The 20,664-nt window shown below is 42.3% G+C and overlaps 1 protein-coding gene across 1 annotated transcript in view; it reads left to right on the top strand.

Annotated features, from left to right (window-relative positions):
• Nucleotides 1–20,664, top strand: part of TENM2 (teneurin transmembrane protein 2) — a 1,128,689-nt gene that overhangs the window by 855,327 nt on the left and 252,698 nt on the right. Inside the window, exon 7 of the mRNA XM_075010154.1 lies at nt 2,025–2,263. Within this exon, the coding sequence (XP_074866255.1) occupies nt 2,025–2,263 (239 nt within the window). The remainder of the gene's footprint in view (nt 1–2,024; nt 2,264–20,664) is intronic.

Raw genomic sequence — 20,664 nt, 5'->3', positions numbered from 1 at the left:
GGAGTATTTTTCATTTGTCCTTATTGAATTTCATCCTCTTTACGTCAGACTGCTCCTCCAGTTTATCCAGATCATTCTGAATTACAATCCTATTATCCAAAGTACTTGCAACCCCTCCCAGCTTGGTATCATCCACAGGCTTTCTAAGTGTACTCTCTATGCCATTATCTAAATTGTTAAAGATATCGAACAGAACCAGTCCCAAAACTGATCCCTGCAAACCAAAAATGATTGTGCCTGTGATTGACGTTGTGGGACGTGTATTAGCGAAAGAGATTTTGATTTTGGACTTTCAAATCATTGTTAAAAAAATGACTGATTTTAAAGCTCATAATAAGAGATTTGATAGTTTTGGTTTCTTCAGACCATTGGTATTGGTCTCATGTTCTCACATCTGAAATAAGATCTACCCCAGTTTTGGAAATTGCTGAGCACCCTGAATATATTTTGATTGAAGGAGGCATTCAGGACCTTGCAGAATTCTTGCCAATTTTCTTTTTCTTTCTCTTTCATTGTTAGTTGTAGCTCTGGCAGGTCTCCCTCAGATAGACTTAGAATGCTTTCCAGCCTCTAGTCTGCTACTAGTCATTGCCAGCACCACAGAGATGTGACTAGCCCAGTGTTGAATTCAGATTAGTGGTTGGACTATAGATTTCACAAGAAAGCCATCTAAGCCTGCAAGAGAAGAAAGGATGTTAACTAGGAAAAAATGGGGACTTAGTTAAACTAATAACTGCACCAATCATGTACATTTTACATCGAGTTGTGTGCCTTAGTCAAACTCAAGGTAATATAAATGTGTAGTGAGACTTATAGCTAAAGAGATACCACAGCTTGACAGTGCCATCTCAGGTGATAGAAAAGGCACTTAGTTTAGACACCAGCCTGGTCAATTAACACTATTTCAGGTTGAAGCAAAACCCACAATGAATTAAGAGATCATCCTTGCCAAAGTGGAGCTATACTTTATCTTATACATGAAAGCATAACAGTAGGTGAAGTGATCAAGCAAACCTTCAGTGGCAGTAAGAAATAAGTAATGGTCCCAGATTTCAGATGTCCTTAATTTTTTCACTGTTCTCCCTTCTCCTTGAAATTCTTGGGATTTGTTGTGTCAGACAAGGATAGTACAAGTACAAATAGCTGCTTTCAAATGTAGAAATATTACCTCCCATACTGAAATGAGCTGGTGAATTCATCCTAGAGTATAATGGGTACCCGGGCCCAGAAGCATGCCCACTTATGGCCTAGCTAGTGCCTATATTGGCACACTCAGCAAGACATGTGGGCACTTTGTGATAGACTTGCACAATTATTGTCTATGCTCTACCAGTTACATAAATAACTGAAAGGATTCAGGGTCCAGACCAGCCAACTTGGCCTTTTTCATTACTCTCATAACTGGGTTGTTTTTATTTTTAAATTAAAAATAGAGGGAGGAGGAGTCATTGATTTTTTGCATACCATCTTCACTTTTACATGAAGTGGAGGAAATGTAGGTCATGTTCTTAGTGTTTGTTTATCATTGACTATATAATGTTGAATGTGTGCTAGGCACATTGCAGTCAGTCAGAACACAGAGGAATTTATTCTATTTTGTCACTCTGGCATAAATCAGCAATCACATCACTGAAGTCTGTGAAGTTATGACAACCTAAAATTTAAGGCCTAGGCCTGTGTGCTGAATAGCGTAGAGCAGAATTAGATGGAGTGTTGATGGAGGATAGGATGTGGAAAGTAAAATGATTGAATGAGAAAACTTAAAATATATGGTGTTAGTTCCAGGATTTGTGCAGGATTTATACTTTTCTGTCCATCAGTTTTGTTTACATTTTTAAGCAGATGTGGTGGGGATAGTGTTTGTAAGCTTTCTGGAGGTACAATTGTAAGGAGAGACTTGAAGGGGAAGATGGTGGCAGTGTTGTGACCCAAAAAGTACATTGCAAATATAATGGAAGAAGGAGATGAGAGGATATTCTGCAGCACTGCAGTACTTCTTAACTGTGTCTTTTCTTCCATTTCAGGCATTTCTTGTTTAAGACATCATCTGGTACCACCCCTCTGTTCAGTAGTTCTTCCCCCGGATACCCTTTAACCTCAGGAACAGTGTATACACCACCTCCCAGACTGTTGCCTCGAAATACTTTCTCCAGAAATGCATTCAAGCTGAAAAAACCGTCCAAGTATTGTAGCTGGAAATGTGCTGCTTTATCAGCTATTGCTGCTGCAGTTCTGCTTGCCATTCTGTTGGCCTACTTCATAGGTAAGTGCATCTTTCGCTGTATCCCACACAAGCTAGCAAGTTTCCTCCTTACATTTTTCTTGCCCAGGTCCTTGTGGTTCCTCTGCTTGGATGCCTGCTGGGCTTCACCTAAGCACTCAGCCAGGCTCAATGGTGTTTGGATGTTTCAGCGTATCAGTCCCGGATCAAGAGGTTCAGTCCTCAATCTGAGTCCAGGGCAGCCTGTGTGGCTGAATGCTAGATCATCGTTTTCCTTCCCTGTTATCCACACATTCATGAGTGCTTCTCGTACACAGGCAGTGTACATAAAACCTTTTTTTATCTCTTGCTTTTACCTCATTGTGTCACGATCTGTTTGTCTCTCCACGTTATATTATATCCCTTCTTTGAATACATTCCTTGAGCTTTTGGGGGACTCTGATTTTACTTCTTTTACCTTCAATTATTTTCTCTCCTCATGCATTTGTCTACATTTGGCATCTTATGTATTTTTAAGCGCACCTACAAACATTAATATAATTAATTTCATAACTTACTGGACTTTCCATGCCCCAACACTGATGTCACTTTTATGTCCGTCTGTACAAACTCCAGGGCTTCCTTTGACTATGGCAATATTCTAGTAGTCCAGTCCCACAGGAAGATTATCATCCTTAGCAGAAAGCCTGTATCAGGCACGTCATGCATGGTGTGCCATTTCTGTCTTAGCTGGCATATTTCTGCACTAGTCTGCAAACAGGAATTTGCAGGGGCTGGACCTAGGGGAAGAAAGTGCTTTAAAAAGGTGTTGAATCCTTCTCCCTGGAAGATTGTCATTTAATCCAGTCTGGTGCATTGCAAAGTAGGGGGGAGAGGCAGGGGAGAAAGTACTCTGTAGAATTACCTTGAAATCAGACTAAACTGCTCCTTGATAAGGGATGGTTTAGCAACCACGTGATGGATTGACCTACATCAGACAGAGAATTCCACATTTCCTTTCATTTGAAAATTGGCATGAGTGAAACAAACTTGCAAGCAAATATCATCACTCTTTGTGGGCAGCAAAGAATTGTGTCAGACTGGTTTGTGGAAGACCAGAGTTCCAAAGAGGACTATGTCTCTCTGTTTGTAGAATAAATTTTGGTCCTGTAGAATCACAGTTTATGGGGTAAACACAGGCCTTCTAAAGCTGCTACTGCACCACTTAAACTTTCCATAAAAGGTTAATCTAGAAAGATATAGAAGCATAGGTGCTGGGTTAACTGTCTGCAGTCATATATATGGCAGTTGGATTCATTGCCCATTTAAGGGTTTTGTGCACCTTCATCTGAAGTTTCTTCTCTTGGCTTCTGTTGGGGGATGGTTAGGGCAAACCACAGGTTGCTCACCTGATCTCATGTGGCAGTGACCTGTATAAGTAAAAAAACTTTCACATATTTTATGTAGCCTAATAGCTAATACAGAGGTAATTATGTATCTCCTGTAATAAACCTCAAATCAGCAACAGGCTTAGCCTGTTATAAAAAGAAAAAAATTACAAACAGAGTTATTTATTGAACTTGACAGTTCAGATGCAAGAGTTGTCTGAGAGAGCAATTATATAAATAGGAAACCATATACTGCAAGTTCAATATTTTAATCACGAATGCAACTTGGAAATGATGGATGATTAAATATATTTATCTTTGGTATTTAGGCTGCTGTAAGAGAAGACAAAACTTCACTGGGTGGTTTATTACTTTATAATCTGTCATGTCTTATTATTTATGAACTAATATTAGACAACCCATTGACTCTTGAGAATTCAGGAATGGTTTATAACTTCTGATGAATAAAGTAAATGAGCTGGTTGCAGCGAAGTGTTGATGGTCACTTAAACATTATTCTGACTGCAGAATGATGAACACAGTGAAGTTATCCCATAAGCAGGAGGAGGAAACAGGTTTTTAAAAATTAGTATCGGTGGAAGGGAAATTAAAACATAGTTTTGTGTCAGATCTTGCTGAACTGAAGAAGCTGTATTTTAAAGAGCAAATAACCAAAGACATAAAATAGATAAGGAATTATTTCCGAAGCAGGAATCCTAAGTCGAAATTTGCTGAATCCACTAGAGTAAGGGCTTGTCTACAGGGATTTAAATGGTTAAGCAGTAAGCATTAGGCTTCCAGGTATGCTTGCCAGTTAACTGGTTAACTGACCCTTAGTAGTGAATGCCAGCGAGAGCCAGCTGCAGCAGTCAGAGTTGCCTTGGCCACTGAGGGGCCGATAAGACAGGCAGCAGGACTCCTGGCATCAGATGGGCCAGCAGATGGGCCAGTCAGCAGGATCTGAGTCAAAATGTTTGAGCTCTCATTTAACCAGTTAACTGCTTCCACATTCCCACTTGTCCTCGCTACCGCTTAAGTCAGCAGAACTTGCACCACAAAATTTCAATGGCAAATGAAATTAAAGTGGATAAACATAAAGTAAAATGATAAATTAAATGATGTGGTTGCATCAAAAAAAAATAACCCCAACTATACATGCAATATGATCGGGGTCATTTACCTACAAATAATCAGAAAAGAGATGATGGAGTCATCATGGATAGTCCTCTGAAAACATCCATGCAGTGTGCAGCAGCAGTCAAAAAAGGAAACAGGATGTTAGGAATCATTAAAAAGGGGATATAGAATAAGATCGAGAATATCGTATTGCCCTTATAGAAAATCATGGTATGCCCACACCTTGAATACTGCGTACAGATGTGGTCGCCTCATCTCAAAAAAGGTGTGCTGGCATTAGAAAAGGTTCAGAAAAGGGCAACTAAAATTATTAGGGGTTTGGAATGGCTCCCCTGTGAAGAAAGATTACAGGGACTAGGATTTTTCAGTTTAGAAAAGAGGAGACTAAGCAGAGATCTGATAGAGGTATATAAAATTGAGTGGTGTGGAGAAAGTGAACAAGGAAAAATTATTTACTTGTTCCCATAATATAAAGGTAGGGGACACCAAATGAAATTAATGGGCAACAGATTTAAAACAAATAAAAGGAAGTTCTTCTTCCCAGTGCGCATAGTCAACCTGTGGAACTCCTTGCCAGAGGAGGCTGTGAGGGCTAGGACTATAACGGGGTTTTAGAAAGAGCTAGATAAATTTGTGTAGGTTTTGTCCATTAGTGGCTATTAGCCAGGATGGGTATGGAATGATTTCCCCAAGCTATGTTTGTCAGAAGCTAGAGATGGATGACAGGAGGGAGATTGTTACATGTTAGGTTCACTGCCTCTGTGGCACCTGGCATTGCTCACTGTTGGCAGACAGGATACTGGGCTGGATGGACCTTTGGTCTGACCCAGTATAGCATTCTTACATTATGTTCTTATGGTAGGTGTGAAAAAGCCACACGCCGAGCAATGAAAATTACATCAATTTACACTCAGTCTAGACCAGTGCAGTTACAGCTGGAGAGAGCTTTTGCCTCTCACTGAGGTGGCATAATTCCAACAGAAGAGCTCTGTCCCAGCAGCATAGTACTTCTGCCTCAGATGCACGACATCAGTGTAGTATAGTAGTGAAATCTTGCCCTTAGAGAGTAAATGGAATTCTTAAGGATGAGAAGGAATTGCAGAAAAGCCAGATGATTTATTTAATCACTTTTCTCTGAAAAGGCAAGTTGGGAAGAGGCCAACCTCACACCTGCTCTTTGTGTAGGAAGGGTGACATTGTCTGAATGAGAGAGGTCACAGGGAAGGTGCTGGAATAACTAAAGAGTAGATGACCAAAATCAGATGGTAGATAGCCAAGAGTTCTGAAAGAATTCGAGAATGAAGTAGCTGAGCGGCTAATACAAATGTACAATCACACAAAATTCAGTGCCAGGACTGTTTGTTGAGTGAAAATTTTCACATGACAAAAAGCTGTAAGTTTGTCAGGACTAGATAAGACTATGAAGGACTGAGACACATATCAAAGCTGGGTGAATGGACACTAGTGATAAATGAAATGCAAAGTTGGCACATACAAAGTAAAGCACATTGGAAGGAATAATTTGAACTACTCAGACATGTTATGGGTTTTAAGTTAACTGTGTCCTATTAGGAAGAAGACCTGGATATATTTGTGGGTAGCTTAATGAAAACCTTTGATATATAGCATCAAATAGATGGAGTTCAGAGCCAGATGATAGCAATTATTAATTCTGTGTGAGGGAAGATTGAAAAGATTGTCACTGTTTGGTTTAGAGAAGAAACCAGACTGGCTGTGATAGAAGTCTACAAAATAATGTGTGGTATGCAGGAAGTAAATTAGGCACTCCTGTTTTGTTTTGTTTTGTTTCTTACAAAACAGGAACAAAGGGAAATTGAATGAAATCAAAAGGCAACACATTTTAAGCTGTGAAAAATAAATACATTTTACACAAGTGCTTAATTAACCTTTGGAATGCATTGCCACAACAGATCACTAAGGCCAGCTCCAGCATTTAGTAGGGTTCAGAAAAGAACTAAGTATTTATATGTATCATGAGAATATCCACAGATTAGACAGGATAAAGAAAGGTCTTTTTCAGAAGAGATAAACCCTGTTGCTTCACAGCACTAGCCAACTGCTGACTGACAGTCCGGGAGAACAGTCGTTTATCAACAGGTGTCCATCGCATGGCTTCATGCACCTTTCTCTCTTATCCTGGCTACTCTTAGGGAGAGGGTAATAGACTGCTCTGGTATGGCAATGTCCCTGTGCATGATTAATAAAAGCCTTTCACTTATTGATTGCATACTTATGCTTGTTTTATACACACACACAGCTGTCTGTATGAACAAGTTTTTCTAGAAGAACTGAGATATGGGCTTGAAAATGTGGATCTGTACCTTAATTTTCGTTTTCCCTGGAGCAGTTTCAGCCTGTTCTCTCCTGAGCCCCCACCACCATCTGCCCCCCGCCCCCCACACCGCAGCATTTCATGGTTATGAAAACAGAAATGAGGCAATCAATTTCCTTTCTGTTGCTTAGGAAGAAGGATGTGGGAACTGAGGAGCTGACAGACTCACCAGGCCCCTGAGCAAGAGGAGTCCTGGAGGGGGCAGGGTCTCAGGCAGAAGGGACGAAACCTCAGGCGGCAGGGCTGGAGCAGCTAGCCATCAGCACCGCCCAGAAGTGGATGGTGCTCTGGTTGTGATTTAAAGGGACGGGGCTCCAGCTGCTGCCACTGCCATAATAGCAGGAGTGGCCAGGAGCTCCAGACCCTTTTTAATTGCTGGACCCTGAGTCAATTGCCCCCTTTGCCCCACCATCAGCCCTATCACTGGGCCTGGGTGGGGAGGAGAAAAGAGCTGATAAAAATCATAAAACTGACCTTTGAAAAGCTTACCTAGCTATTTTTGTTTTCCCACATCTTTAATCTATACTCTGACCTTTCCTTCATCCTGGGCATCCATACAGTAAACTTGCAACAATCGCAGTTTTGCAAATGCTTCACAAGACCAAATGCCTCCACTAAATTAAGCCCAGGATTTCTGTTTTACAAAGTTATTTCCAGCAGGACGGACTTGTATGTTGTGAAATTCATATCGCAACTCTGTGGTTTCAGCATATTCTGATAACTATCAGCACATTATGTCAATCTAAAATCACATGGGGTGCTCTGTCCAGACAGATGCCCTACCTCAACAACCCCAAAAGTCATTCTGAGCCCTGTTACCCTGTAGGTGAGGCTAATAGGATGCAGGATCACCACATTCAAACAGGAATATACCTCAAATATTAGCCTGAGTGGCAAAAGCCAGTTACAACACAAGCAAAGTACTTCAGGAAGCGTCAAAAAAGAAAGGATATACCTCTTATGCCATGGTTACTGGAGCTCTTCACCTCATCGTTTGGGTGGGATGAAGACCTTTGTGTCTTAACTTAGTTCTTAGCTTTTTAGACCCATGCTAAACTAAAATAAATAAATAAATAGAAAGTCACCTTGTCTCTTTTCAATGCAGTAATTCCTGCCACGTTTAAAATACTATATTTTAAGTAAGCCTCTAAACTCCTCTGACTTCTGCCAATCTGACATTGAGCTTGAAAGAACATCTGGCCATCAACATGTCAGTATGTTAAAAGTATGGTAATTTTAGGTACTTACACTTTTCTTTGAAAACAATAGAAGTATTATTTTCTATGGAAACTAAAAGCCTACAATGTGTTTAAAGTTGCTCCACTTGAAAATTGATGTGTTGAGACTTATACTGATGAAGCTTAGAGTGCTGCTGCAATTTTGTCTACTCCCATCATGTGAAACAGAGCAGGACTGGGAAAATAAAATGACAGAAATGATGAGAATAGTAGACTTATATAGCATCATTAGTGTGTACACAGCATAGGAAAAATATTAGCTCTCTTTCACTCTTTGGGGTTACTTGACTATAAAGGCAGATGAGATTTAAGGTAAATTTGTTTCCTGCGTAGGCTTCAAATGTTGTATTCTCCTTTGGTTTATGAGTTTGTGTTTTATGTTATTTGAGAAACAGGCCTACCAAGTGCTCTGTCTTGTTAATTAAGCAAATAAAAGATTCTTCTTCCCCCAGCACATGTTTAAACTCATAGCTCAAAATAAATAAAATAAGAGTGCTGCTGCACACACACAGACTGTGACTGTTCTTAACGTTCGGGAGTAGAATAGCTATTTTTGTGCAATAGGCAATGGTAACTTTATCCGTCCTCTTTTCCTTACGCAAAGGCTTTCATTTTTATGAAGGTCAAAGAACCAGCTTTGGTGGTTCACATAAAATGCACCCTGGACTTACGGGTTTTAAAACCTCTTGATCTTATCTTTACTAACAATACCTTATTTATCATAGATGTCTATTTACCAAAGTTGTACAGAAACATGAATGTATCAGATGCCAATATCAAAGCTGGAATATCTTCTTGGCATCAATCAGTAAAGTGAGTGCAAATTTGTCAGTTGGTGAGGAATTTCTTGTTCAATGATATTTGCAGTTTCTACCATTCAAAAATAACACTCATGAACTAGAAAAGGTTTCAGGGAGGAGGGGGTTTGAGGCAATATAAACCACCCATATTCCTTGTACGAGGAGTTCATGGTTCCCTGGAACTTAGATAAATAGCTAAGTGAAACTGGAAAGGAATGGTGTTGGCTGGCCTCCACCTTTTGGCATCTGAATGACAAAGCGCATAGTTAAATTTAGTTGAAGTTCAAGGAAAATGATCCAATTAAGGTAGAAATCTGCGAGTCATTTGGCTCTGTCTGTAAATCAGGGTAAGCCAAGAAAGAGTCAGACCTGGCACCTGTGGTGACCTTATGTATTACTTTATGTCTAATTTGTTTTTGGCTTGGAAAGCCAGTTCACATTGGCTTTCTGTGTTGTCCAAGTTTAGTTGAAATCAGATACACTGAGCACTTTGGGCATGTGTGCAGCAAGAGTGGGGTGGGGGAAACACCTCCAGAGATTTCTGCATGTTTGATCCAGTAAGAGGTCTGAGAGCTTGGCAAAGAGCCACTCACCCATCCTCAGCTCCAACTGAATGTGCTCTGTCTGCACCTCGCTGAACATACTCAGCATCCTGCAAGATTAGTCCCTCATTGCAGAAGCTTCCATTTAGCATACTTAGCTGTTTTCTTCCCCCTTTGGATGAGCCAAAGAGTAAACATAATGTGATTGCAGAGCAATCGCTGAGGGGGGTGCGAGGTCTGGCCAAACCATTCCCACTGCCCCAGGGATAGGGCTTCGGACAACCCACATGCCCACCCCTGCTCTAACCCTTCCCTAAACCTTGCCCCTGCTCTACCCCCTCCTTCTTGTGACAAAAGCCAGAAGATCGTGGGGGATGGAGACAGCAGGGGTCACCCTCCCTTGCCTGCACTCACCACAGAAGCTGGAACTGGCCAGCAGCCTGCTGTGCTCTGCTCTGCCACCCTGTCCCACCTTGCTGCAACTCGCATCTCTGTGGCAGTGGTGCGTGGAGTGCATTGGGGCTGGGGCACTCTGCTTCTTGCTTCCTCAGTGAAGCCAGGTGAAGTGGGCTGGGGAGCAGGCTGCCAAGCCGCTCCGGGTCCCACGGCCATGGTGAGTCAGCTAATCCATGCCAGGTCCCCAGGTAATCCCCTGGCACTTATCCATAAGGCAGATGAGGCAGTCACTGTGGGTCCCCCAGAAAGTGTGGGGCCTGTGGCGGCCTATGAATGGGACAGCTCTGGGTGGTGGCTCAGTACAAAAAAACAAACAGCATTTATCCTAACATGGATGTCAGTTGAGGAGCAACAACCAACATGGAGGCAAAGGGCCTTTGTGCAGAAAGCCCTGAGTTTTACAGCATTTCCTAACGTTCCTAGAGGTCTACAATCTGATTTTAGAGTGCCCCTTCCCCCGCCCATCAGCTCATTCTATGGATTGGAGGAGACTACCTCCACTCTACTGAGAGGAAGAACTGCAAATCAAAATACAGTTTCCAGTCCTAATTCTGGAAAGACCAATCCATCTAGAGGGAGATTTGGGCCAGGTGTGCTGCAAGGAGATGAAAAAGCTTCTCTAGGATAACATTCTGTAACGTAGTGCTTCCAGTTTTCATGTCTTTGGATTATTCCTTATGTTCCTGAGGCTTCTTTTCCACTGTGTTGTCACTGATAGGAAGGTTTTTGCAAATATGCTCTCTGTATGGGTGACTGTGTCTTCGTAAATACATGACTATTGCCATGACAGTCATGATGCAATTCTGTCCATTTGCTTTCATAGATTATACCAGAAGCCTTTTCGGAGACATGTAAATGATACTTGGGTTAGATGCAGTTCTATTAGAACATAAGAACATAAGAATGGCCATACTGGGTCAGACCAAAGGTCCATCCAGCCCAGCATCCCATCTGCCGACGGTGGCCAATGCCAGGTGCCCCAGAGAAGGAGAACAGAAGACAATGATCAAGTGATTTATCTCCTGCCATCCATCTCCTGCCCTTGTTCTGAAGGCTAGGGCACCATACTTTATCCCTGGCTAATAGCCATTTATGGACCTAACCTGCAAAAATTTATCAAGCTCTTTTTTAAACCCTAATAGAGTCCTGGCCTTCACAGCCTCCTCGGGCAAGGAGTTCCACAGGTTGACTGTGCGCTGTGTGAAGAAAAATTTCCTTTTATTAGTTTTGAACCTACTACCCATCAATTTCATTTGGTGTCCCCTAGTTCTTGTATTATGGGAAAAGGTAAATAATTTTTCTATATTCACTTTCTCCACACCATTCATGATTTTATATACCTCTATCATATCGCCCCTCAATCGCCTCTTTTCCAAACTGAAAAGTCCCAGTCTCTCTAGCCTCTCCCCATATGGGACCCGTTCCAAGCCCCTAATCATCTTAGTCACCCTTTTCTGAACCTTGACTAGGAACTAAAGGCCAAGCAGCTAATTTCACATGGGTCACCAGACAACCCTCAGATGCTAAAGACTTACAATTGAAGACCCTTTACTCTCACTCCAGTCCACCCACAATCTCAACAAGCTTACTCTGAACCCTTGGCTAGAGGCAAAGATTAATGAATGCTTTTTACTCAAACCAGCTTGCATTTTTAGCCACCTACTAGAGATCACTCCACAAGGCCATTTTCAAACTGCTCCTAACCTAATCCTTTTGGCTGCTTCTGGAGAAGTTGAAACATAATCCCTTGTCGTAGAGGAAGAGCTATCCTACACATCATGATGCCATGGTAACATAATATTAACTATTTTTCCCATTATGGTACAAGCCAGTGGCAAACTGGTTATCCATGGGTATTTTAATGTGATACATTAGTTACCATGACAATAATGATCAATACAATGCAACAGTGATCCTGGTTAACTACGGTATGTAGCAAATGGCCAATGCTCTTGTGGTAGCTCTCACACTTTTCCTTGGTATGGGGTAGGTCAGGGCACCACCCCTGCTTGTTTTCTTGGACTCTACCAGTGCCCTGGATAGAGAGGAAATGGGAGCAGGGGAGGGAGTCACAACCACCCTTCCTCTGGTCCTTGCTTCTTCAGCCACACAAGCTTTTTACCTGCTTTCCTTTAGGGCAGAGTTTCTCTCAGAACTCTCTGCTAGGGGATTGCCTCTGCCCTGCTTGGACAAGGTCCCCTTTCCCCTGGTGGTCTGATTCTCAAATCAGGCTTGAAACTATGCTCAATTCCCTCCCTCCCCGTCTCCTTTTGGACTGAGCCTGGAGTCTTTATTAGGTCTTGGGTTGGGCCTTAATTGGCTCCAGGTGCTCTAATTAACCAGTAGGAACTCCTCCTTAGTTCACAGGGAATAAGTCTCTGATCATCCTGGGGCTTATAGATGTCCCATCTGCTATTCCTCCTGCTGTCCTCTGGCCCACCTATATCACAGGTAACATAGTCTGATAAGGAAGCAGTGGTTAACACAGTATTATAGTGGTATAATTGCTTGATATGTCCGCTCCAGAATGCAATAGTGGCTTCACTAGTGGTGTTCACTTTCCAGGCCCTGGACAGAACAGGCAATGGGCTGCACAGGTGCTCTCTGCCTGACGTTTGGGCAGTGCTGTGCCTGCACTAGCTGCAGCCCAGCAAGTTGCTGCAGAGTGCACTTTCGCAGCCCAGAAAGTAAAAGAGCTTCCATGTGCATGCCCACAAGGTTGCCAGGCGCCTAATCGGGCAAATCCAGTGAACCTGCCTTCCCTTCCCTGTGGTCTAGTCCTCTCACTCACTCCATCTACCCATCCCTACATTGCTCACCCTCACTCACTTTCAACAGGATCGGGCAGGGTGTTGGGAAGCGGAAGAGGAAGGCGGGGTGCATGCTCTGGGATGCAGTCTGGATGCAGGGTGCAGGCTCTAGGCTGGACAAAGGGTTTTGGGGTGAGGAGGTGTGGGGTGCAGACTCTGGTAGGGAGTTTGGGTGCAGGGTGGGGGCTTTAGATGGGGGTAGAGAACTGGGATACAGGAGGGGGCGCAGGAGTTGGAGTTTGGGTGTGAGGTGCATGCTCTAGGCTGCAGCAGAGGTTTGTGTTGTAGGAGTGCGTTTGGGGTCAGGTTTGGAATGTGAGCTCTGGGCTGAGGCAGAGGGTTGCATTACAAGAGAGAGAGAGGGCAGCACTCACCTCAGACGGCATCCTCAGGTGGCATACTCCTCTGGGTTCTGACAGCAGCTCCCAGGTAGGGTTGGGGGCAAGGAGATCTCCATGCAGTGCTGTCCACGGGGACCTCCCTGTCCCACTGGTTCCTGGCTGATGACAGCTGTGGAGTCAGCATTCAGCGTGGGAAAAGGATACAGGGATCCTCTCCCCACCAGGGACTGCAGTGACATGGGGGCTGCTTCCAGGAGTGGTGTGGAATGAGGGTGGGCAGGGAGCCTATCTTAGTCCTGTTGCACTGCCAGTGGCAATGGCCAATGGAACCCAGGCCCTTTAAATTGCCCAGGCCCCTGGGAAACTGACTGCCTTCACCCCCACCCTCACTCCCCAGCCAGTTGAAAGTCCTGCCGTTTTCATTTGCACCGTCTCATTTCTCATTTGCACCAGTATTATCACAGAGTAGTTTAACTTATTTCAACAGTGTGGATACAAAAGTACGCTGGCATGTCAGAGACCAGAACCCTTCTGGTTAGCGTTAACTGTGGTAGAACTCTACATCAGTTGGTTGTTTGTTTTCTCTGAGGAACTTCACAAGTGCAGAAGCAGATGAAAACTCCCAGGTAATTTTAGGGGAAGCAAAGCCATTTTGAAAGCCTTTTCACCGGTTTAATATGAGGTGCTTCATAGTGTAGCCCAGCTTTCTGACACAAGACCACCACTGGGGAAGGGTGAGCTTCTGGTCCATTGAACACTGAGTTTTCTTAATATAGCCCCAGACCAGCAGTGCCTGTTAAATAACTTTGCAGTAATTCACTCTCAAAAGTCAATGTTCAATAGCCCTCAAAATTTCTCATTTCTTGCCTGTGGAGGGATGGTCTAGGGGTGGCACATTGGCTGCAGCATAAAAGTGTAGAGAGTGCAAAGACTTCTGGGTTCGTTCAAAGTGTATGCAAGGTCTGGTGTTGCTGCTTGGTGGGTAAATGTTGCTATATACTCGTGTACATTTATGCCCCGATTCAGCTAAGCATTTCTGCACACCTTACTTAGCAAATTTTAAAGAGGCTAAATATATTTAAAAACCTCTGCTGACGTGGCCCCCTCTATAATACCACACATACCCAGGGACACATTTAGCAAAAGGGTCAAGAAGTTACTTAAGGAAATACTGGGAATAAAAAGCATGAAGGTAAGAATAAAACATAGGATGGGAAAATAATAATTACAAAGGGTAACAGGCATCAGAAATTATGGAGTAACGTGCAGTGATCAGTGGGAAGAGAAGTGACACATTAGCATGTGAAGTGACAGAGAACTTTATACACATTCCTCAGTGAGCCCAAAGATGTCTAAACAACTGTATTAAAAACAGTAATCGGGTTAGTTTCAATTTGTGTGTCAGTATGTGTGTTGCAACATCATCCGTTCAGTCAGCTGATTACATCCTCTTCAGATATAAAACAGGGAGGATCCGTCCCTCTATCCAGTAGTTAAGGCCCTGACTTTTGCTTTCACAGATTGCTAGGGTGAGCACCATCCTGTCTGTAATGTGTTGTACTTTATCAATAATGTGTTGTAGAACAAGATTAAACTGTCATTGTAGTTTTAAAAAAATGGTAACTTCCACCTTCATTTTTCTGGTATCTGGGCCAAATTCTACAGTCCAAATGGCCATTGATTTAAGGAGTTGTGCCTGAAGAAAAATAGAAGGCCTATTATGTGCCTGTTTTTTAAAAGACAACAGTAAATGTGTGTGTCTTTCATTGTAACTAGTATGGAATAGTATATCGGGCTCTAAGAGCAGAATTTAATTTTCTGTGCCTGTGAGACAAACTTTTGTTGACCACACAAAGTTATTTCTGCTTTGAAGCCAGCATCAATCATACAGCTCCAGAAGAGTGAGTTTGGATTCTTTTTAATTCACACATCGTCATCCTTGCTGACACGAGAATCTTTATTATTCGAGAGGTTGTAAGAAGAAAAAAAAACTTGAATTAAAGAGGCAGGACTAACTGTTGAGTTGATGGTTAGAAAAATTGTGTTTTGACTTCTGTGCTGAGCAGATTTGATAACAAGATAATAAATATTGAGCCCCACAGTGTGATAATTACCAACGCTATCCTGACTATCACCACTCTTTTAATTAGTGTGTGTGTGTTGGGGGAGAGGGGAGAGAATTAAGCTAATGTAGTACTTGAATGGCAAAGGAACTTGTGCTTAGTCATATGTTGATCTTGCTGAACCTTGCCTAAAACGTGTGCTTTGTTGCTTGTTTTTTGTCTTCTGTGGGATGCCCAGATTTATCCTGCAACATCAGAGTTAATTTTTAAAGGGAATATACATAACGCATAACAGTGCATCAGTTAATTGTAAGTTTTTCTTAATTTATTGGTTGGTTGAGTTTTCCAACATTTTTTTCCTGGGTTCCTTTTGGGGAAAATCATGAGACGGAAAATACTTTGAAGACCTTGTGCCAGTGAAGGATGGTGGGGTAGATTTCTATTTGCCTGATGAGGACACATGTTTGCACTGGTTGCTGGTTACCTTACTTGCATCAGAAACATTGTATGGATTTGACAGGATTTTTTGAAAGGTCAGGTGCCCCCCCACACACACCAATTCCTGTGTTTGTGTGTTAAAGTGTTGTTTTGCTGTAAGTGGCCAGTAGAATGAACAGAGTTGAAATGTTTTGCTTAAATTTGATTTTGAAAGAGGAAAAGAGCTTTTGTAACCAAGAGAAAGGTTATGATGATGTGAAAAATTTACCTGACATGTGATGGCATATGGCCTCTCCCTTCACCTGGAAAACAAAAAGTTAAGACCTTTTGCTCACAAATGTTAAGTTAGCATCTGAATTATTCATTTACATGTACCTGTGTACAAAACAATCAGCAATTGGTAAAGCATGGGAGTGTCATGGACAAATGGCCTCACTCAGAGGCAGGTGGAATTGCATCCTTTGGTGTCAGGATATGTCCCAGCTTTCAGGTAGCTTTTCATAGTCAGAGACGCACAATGCTGCCCTAATGCTGCAGAAACTCTTGCAGTTCAATTGTAATGATCATATGCCATGATACAAGCATTAAGAGCCCAGGAAAATCATGGAATCCTGGGGCTGGAAGGGACCTCAGGAGGTCATCTAGTCCAGCCTCCACCCCCTCCACTCAAAGCATGATCAACCCCAACTAAATCATCCGAGCCAGGGATTTAAAGCTGGGACTTAAAAACCTCTAGGGATGGAGATTCCACCACCTCTCTAGGTAATGCATTCCAGTGCTTCACCACTCTCCTGGTGAAATACTTTTTCCCAGTATCCAACCTACACCTGCCCCTCTGTAACTTCAGACCATTGCTCCTTGTTCTGCCATCCGTCACCACTTAGAACAGCCTCCCTCCATCCTCTTTAAAGCTTCCCTTCAGGAAGTTGAAAGCTACTATCAAATCGCTTCCCTCTTATAACTCAAGATTGTCTAAGCCAGGGACGGACTTTGGTATTACTTCTAGTGAGTGTTGTTATACCTTACTCTGGTTTAATTCCAGGCCAGTGATGGGCAAGATGTGGCCTGAGGGCCCAATCCAGCCCGGAAAGCCTTTTAAACCAGCCTGCCTCTGGCTCTTAGGCTTGGGAGGGGTGAGAGCTTCAGGTACCTCCTCCCAACAAAATCTCTCAGGTCCCATTGGCTGGTTTTGTGCTTCCCCCACCTCCAGCTGGGTGTGGGTGCATGAAACCAGCCAATGGGAGCAGAGAGACTGCACTAGTGGCAGGGCAGTTCAGCACAATTTCCCAGATCCCATTGGTCAGTTTCTGAACCTCATAGACGCCGATCAAGGCAGATCCCAGACCTCACACCCCCACTGTAGAAAAGTGCGGCCCTTGACCACTTTCCAAAATTTTTGGAGTGCTCCTTCTCACCAAAATTTATTGCCTACTCCTGTTCCAGGAGAATTTGAATGGCCACAGCCAAGGCCAGTCTGTTTCTATTGCCGGCAACTGAAATCACCCTAGAGTTGAACTGGGTTTTTGACAATAATGTGTTCCTGCTGCTGATGAAGAGGAAGGTAACTTGGGTATCTTATAGTTTATTGTTAACGGCGTATTTCCATTATAATTTGAGTGATAAGTCATATAAACAAGAGATTTAATACACAGTGCTGAATAAACACATAGACACCGGTGAGAGAGGGCTTGAGAAAGTAATGGGACAGCTTAGCCGTCTTTCCCTGGAAATGAGAGTTGTGTGCATTTATCTGAGGGCAGAGCAAAATTGTGTCCTGAAAGTGAGAACTCTAGTAAGATAGAAGATCCTGGTAAAACTGTTACAGGGTAGGGAAAAGCATAAAAGGAGAAGAGCCCAATTTTTGCCCATTAGTTTTATTGAGCCAAGACTTTTTCTTGTTATTTTTATATGTATGTGTACTCTTACCGTCAGGTCATAACCCGTTTTGTAATAACTTGATAAACCATTTATCCTGGAGTATGTACCTGTAACCTGATGAAATTAGTGGAATAAAAGCTTGTAGCGGATTCTGTCCTGTCTGAAAAAAATCATGGACTCTGAAATTATTCTTAATCTTGCCTGTGCATTACTATCTTAAAATTTTTACCATTTTTGAGACTTTAACTCTAGGCCTAAAGATTTTGTCTGTATGTTCTGACTTTATTTCTTTACTTAAGTGAATACACCTTAAAACTCAGTGAGGTTCTTTGGCATAGATCAGACATTTGGGATGTCTGTTAAGAGTATCAGGGCCTTTGTCAAATTACAATATTTTCTTTTACTATACGTTCAGTCTATTTCCAAAAATCCTAAATAAATAATGGAAAAATAGTGGTTTGAAAACTAATTCCTAATACTAAACAGGCCTGGCTGTCTAGATGAAGAATAAGTTTCAATAAATGGGAGACGGTTGCAAGGCATTTCAGTATGAAGAGTAGTGAGGATGCAGAAATAGAAATGGGTTTTTTCATTACATAAGTGATTATGCTCAGGCCAGAAATCCCAACTATTCTGAGGACCACAGCTGCACTCTCTGACCTCCATAGTAGTAGCCAGTAATAGTATAACAATGATGTGGTGCCAGAAACAGTTATTTGTTCTCAGAAATAAATGAAATGTTTTCTTTCTGCTTCAGCCAGTAAAAGGCATGTTTACTGTATGGCGGATCATAAATTTCTACCTTTATGCAGGAAATGAGCTGCAAATTAATATACACTCCATTTGTGTGCTCCATGACTGCGCACGCACAGTGATGTGTGCTCTCTTTGCCACTTGTTCTCCCCACCTCTTTCACTTTTCTCTGTTATATAGGGCATCAATATTAATAGCCTGTCTTGGATCATTCCAATTGGCTGAACTTCATTGATCAAGATCTATACAGAGCCAAGGAACTGTGTTAATAATACTGAAGACAGGGAATCAGAGAGCATTTAAGAAACTAGCAAAAGCATCATTAAAATTTATCTTGCTGTCTGATTAGGTTCCTGTCATGTGATCAACAGTACTTACTGTCACATTAACAGAGAGATTGGAAATAGTTCTGGTATTCCAAAAAAAGAAGTAGTTTATTTAAAGGCTGTTTATTTAAACTCATTGGTGTGTGCTTTTAAAGGGAAATCACTGAGGATAAAGGATCTCAAATTTGACTTAATTTTTATATATTATCCTCTGGACCCCTGACAGAAGTGTTGTCATTATTCTTTAAAAAAAAAATTATAAAAATGTCACCGAGTGGAAAACTGGCCTGTCCAATCTACCTTTTACGTCTGTATTTCTCCCCATGTTATGAAGTACTCCCTTGAAATGTTATCTAATCATAAGATGAAAGTTTATCAATTCATTATTCACCCTTTCTCCCTGAATTTGCTCGAAGGATAATTGTAAGCAGCCATAATTTAAGCTATGGATAATGTCATCTTAAAAATCATACCTTATTACTGATGCAGCACTTCGTATTCCCTCCATTTAGAAAGTGTTTGTTTTAAATATAATGAAATCTTCTTATAAAACAGTAGAACAGTAGATGAATACTGGACACATTGCAAATATTTGGAAAGATTAGTGATTTGGCCTGGTCTGACCATGTTTGATGTCTTTAGATTCCAGAAATTAACAAAGCTTTGAAACTGGTCTCCATGATTTGATCCTAGGCATTTATTCAAGGCAGATTGCTTCTATCCCACCCACTAGTTCTTGAGTAGCCATTTCTAAAGCTCATATACCATTCTGCGTCATGCAAAAGTGTGGAATGTTTTTATAGTATGTTCTGGCTTTCATTTACTAGTGGGTAGTGTAGGTTCTTGGAATTGGTAATACCTGCTTATAGGGCAGAATTCACCTCTGATCACTTTTAGTGCCTTTCAATGGCACCAGTTAGGTATGAGGTCTGGCTTCCTACTCTTCATTCTGAGTGGAAACATGCGGTCTAACCATTCCAATCAATCACTGGGCTGCAGCCCCGACACAGGACCAGCTTGTCTTCAGGAGCCTGTGACAGCCTACATTTACAATGACAGCGAAATGGCACCTTCAAAACAAAGCATTATTGACTCATTCCTCAAAGGCACAAAGAGACAAGGGTGAACACAGTGAAAGGCCAACAGGCATTGGTATTGCTTACTCCTTGTAAGGTCTTCTCAACCCGGGCAGACTGCTCCTGTGCTGTATTTCTCTCTCCTCCTCCTGTGAGTTTGACATCTTGTCTGCTTCTCATCAGCAGCCTCTCCTAACTTACTTAGCCCTTCCCTTTTCTAGGGCTTTTGAGGTTTTAGATCTCCTTTAACCATAGGTGTCTAGTGACAGCACTTGTGAAGTGCACAGTTTAGTGCGTAATCTAAACTGTAAAGCCTGTGTACTTGAGGCTAAAACTGACTGGTTAGAGCAGCTGAAGATATGGAGAGATGAGACTTTCTTTATGTTCTTCTGTGAAAGAAGCTGTACATTTAAGCACAATCTTTTCCTCTCCTGCCAAAGCAGAACACACATCATGGCAGATCTCTTCCACATGGAGGCAACAAATGTAGCCACTCTTTAATTATCCTGTGTAGGACTGAAAGGCTTACACCCATCTCTTTCTGCTGGACACATTGCTGAGACAGGATACCCAAAAGTCCTGGGCTTCCTGGGACTGTCCTGCTTTCACCCTCAAACCACCTTTGCCACTTGAAGAGAACATTTCCTGCATTTAGGGACCCCTGCTAGGGATGGGAGGAGGAAAGTAGTTTGCTCTGAGCACACCATTTGAGTGGGCCTCCAAACCAAATGGAGACGTGTAGAGGGGTAGCCGTGTTATCTGCAAAAACAACAAGAAGTCCTGTGGCAACTCATAGACTAGCACATTTTTTGGAGGATAAGCTTTTGTGGGCAAAGACCCGCTTCATTACATGCATGGTCTTTGC

The sequence above is a fragment of the Carettochelys insculpta genome, chromosome 15, assembly GCF_033958435.1.
Source record: "Carettochelys insculpta isolate YL-2023 chromosome 15, ASM3395843v1, whole genome shotgun sequence".
NCBI classification, from domain to species: Eukaryota; Metazoa; Chordata; order Testudines; family Carettochelyidae; genus Carettochelys; species Carettochelys insculpta.
The sequence above is the reverse complement of the archived record's forward strand: the minus strand, read 5'-3'. Positions and strand labels throughout refer to the sequence as shown.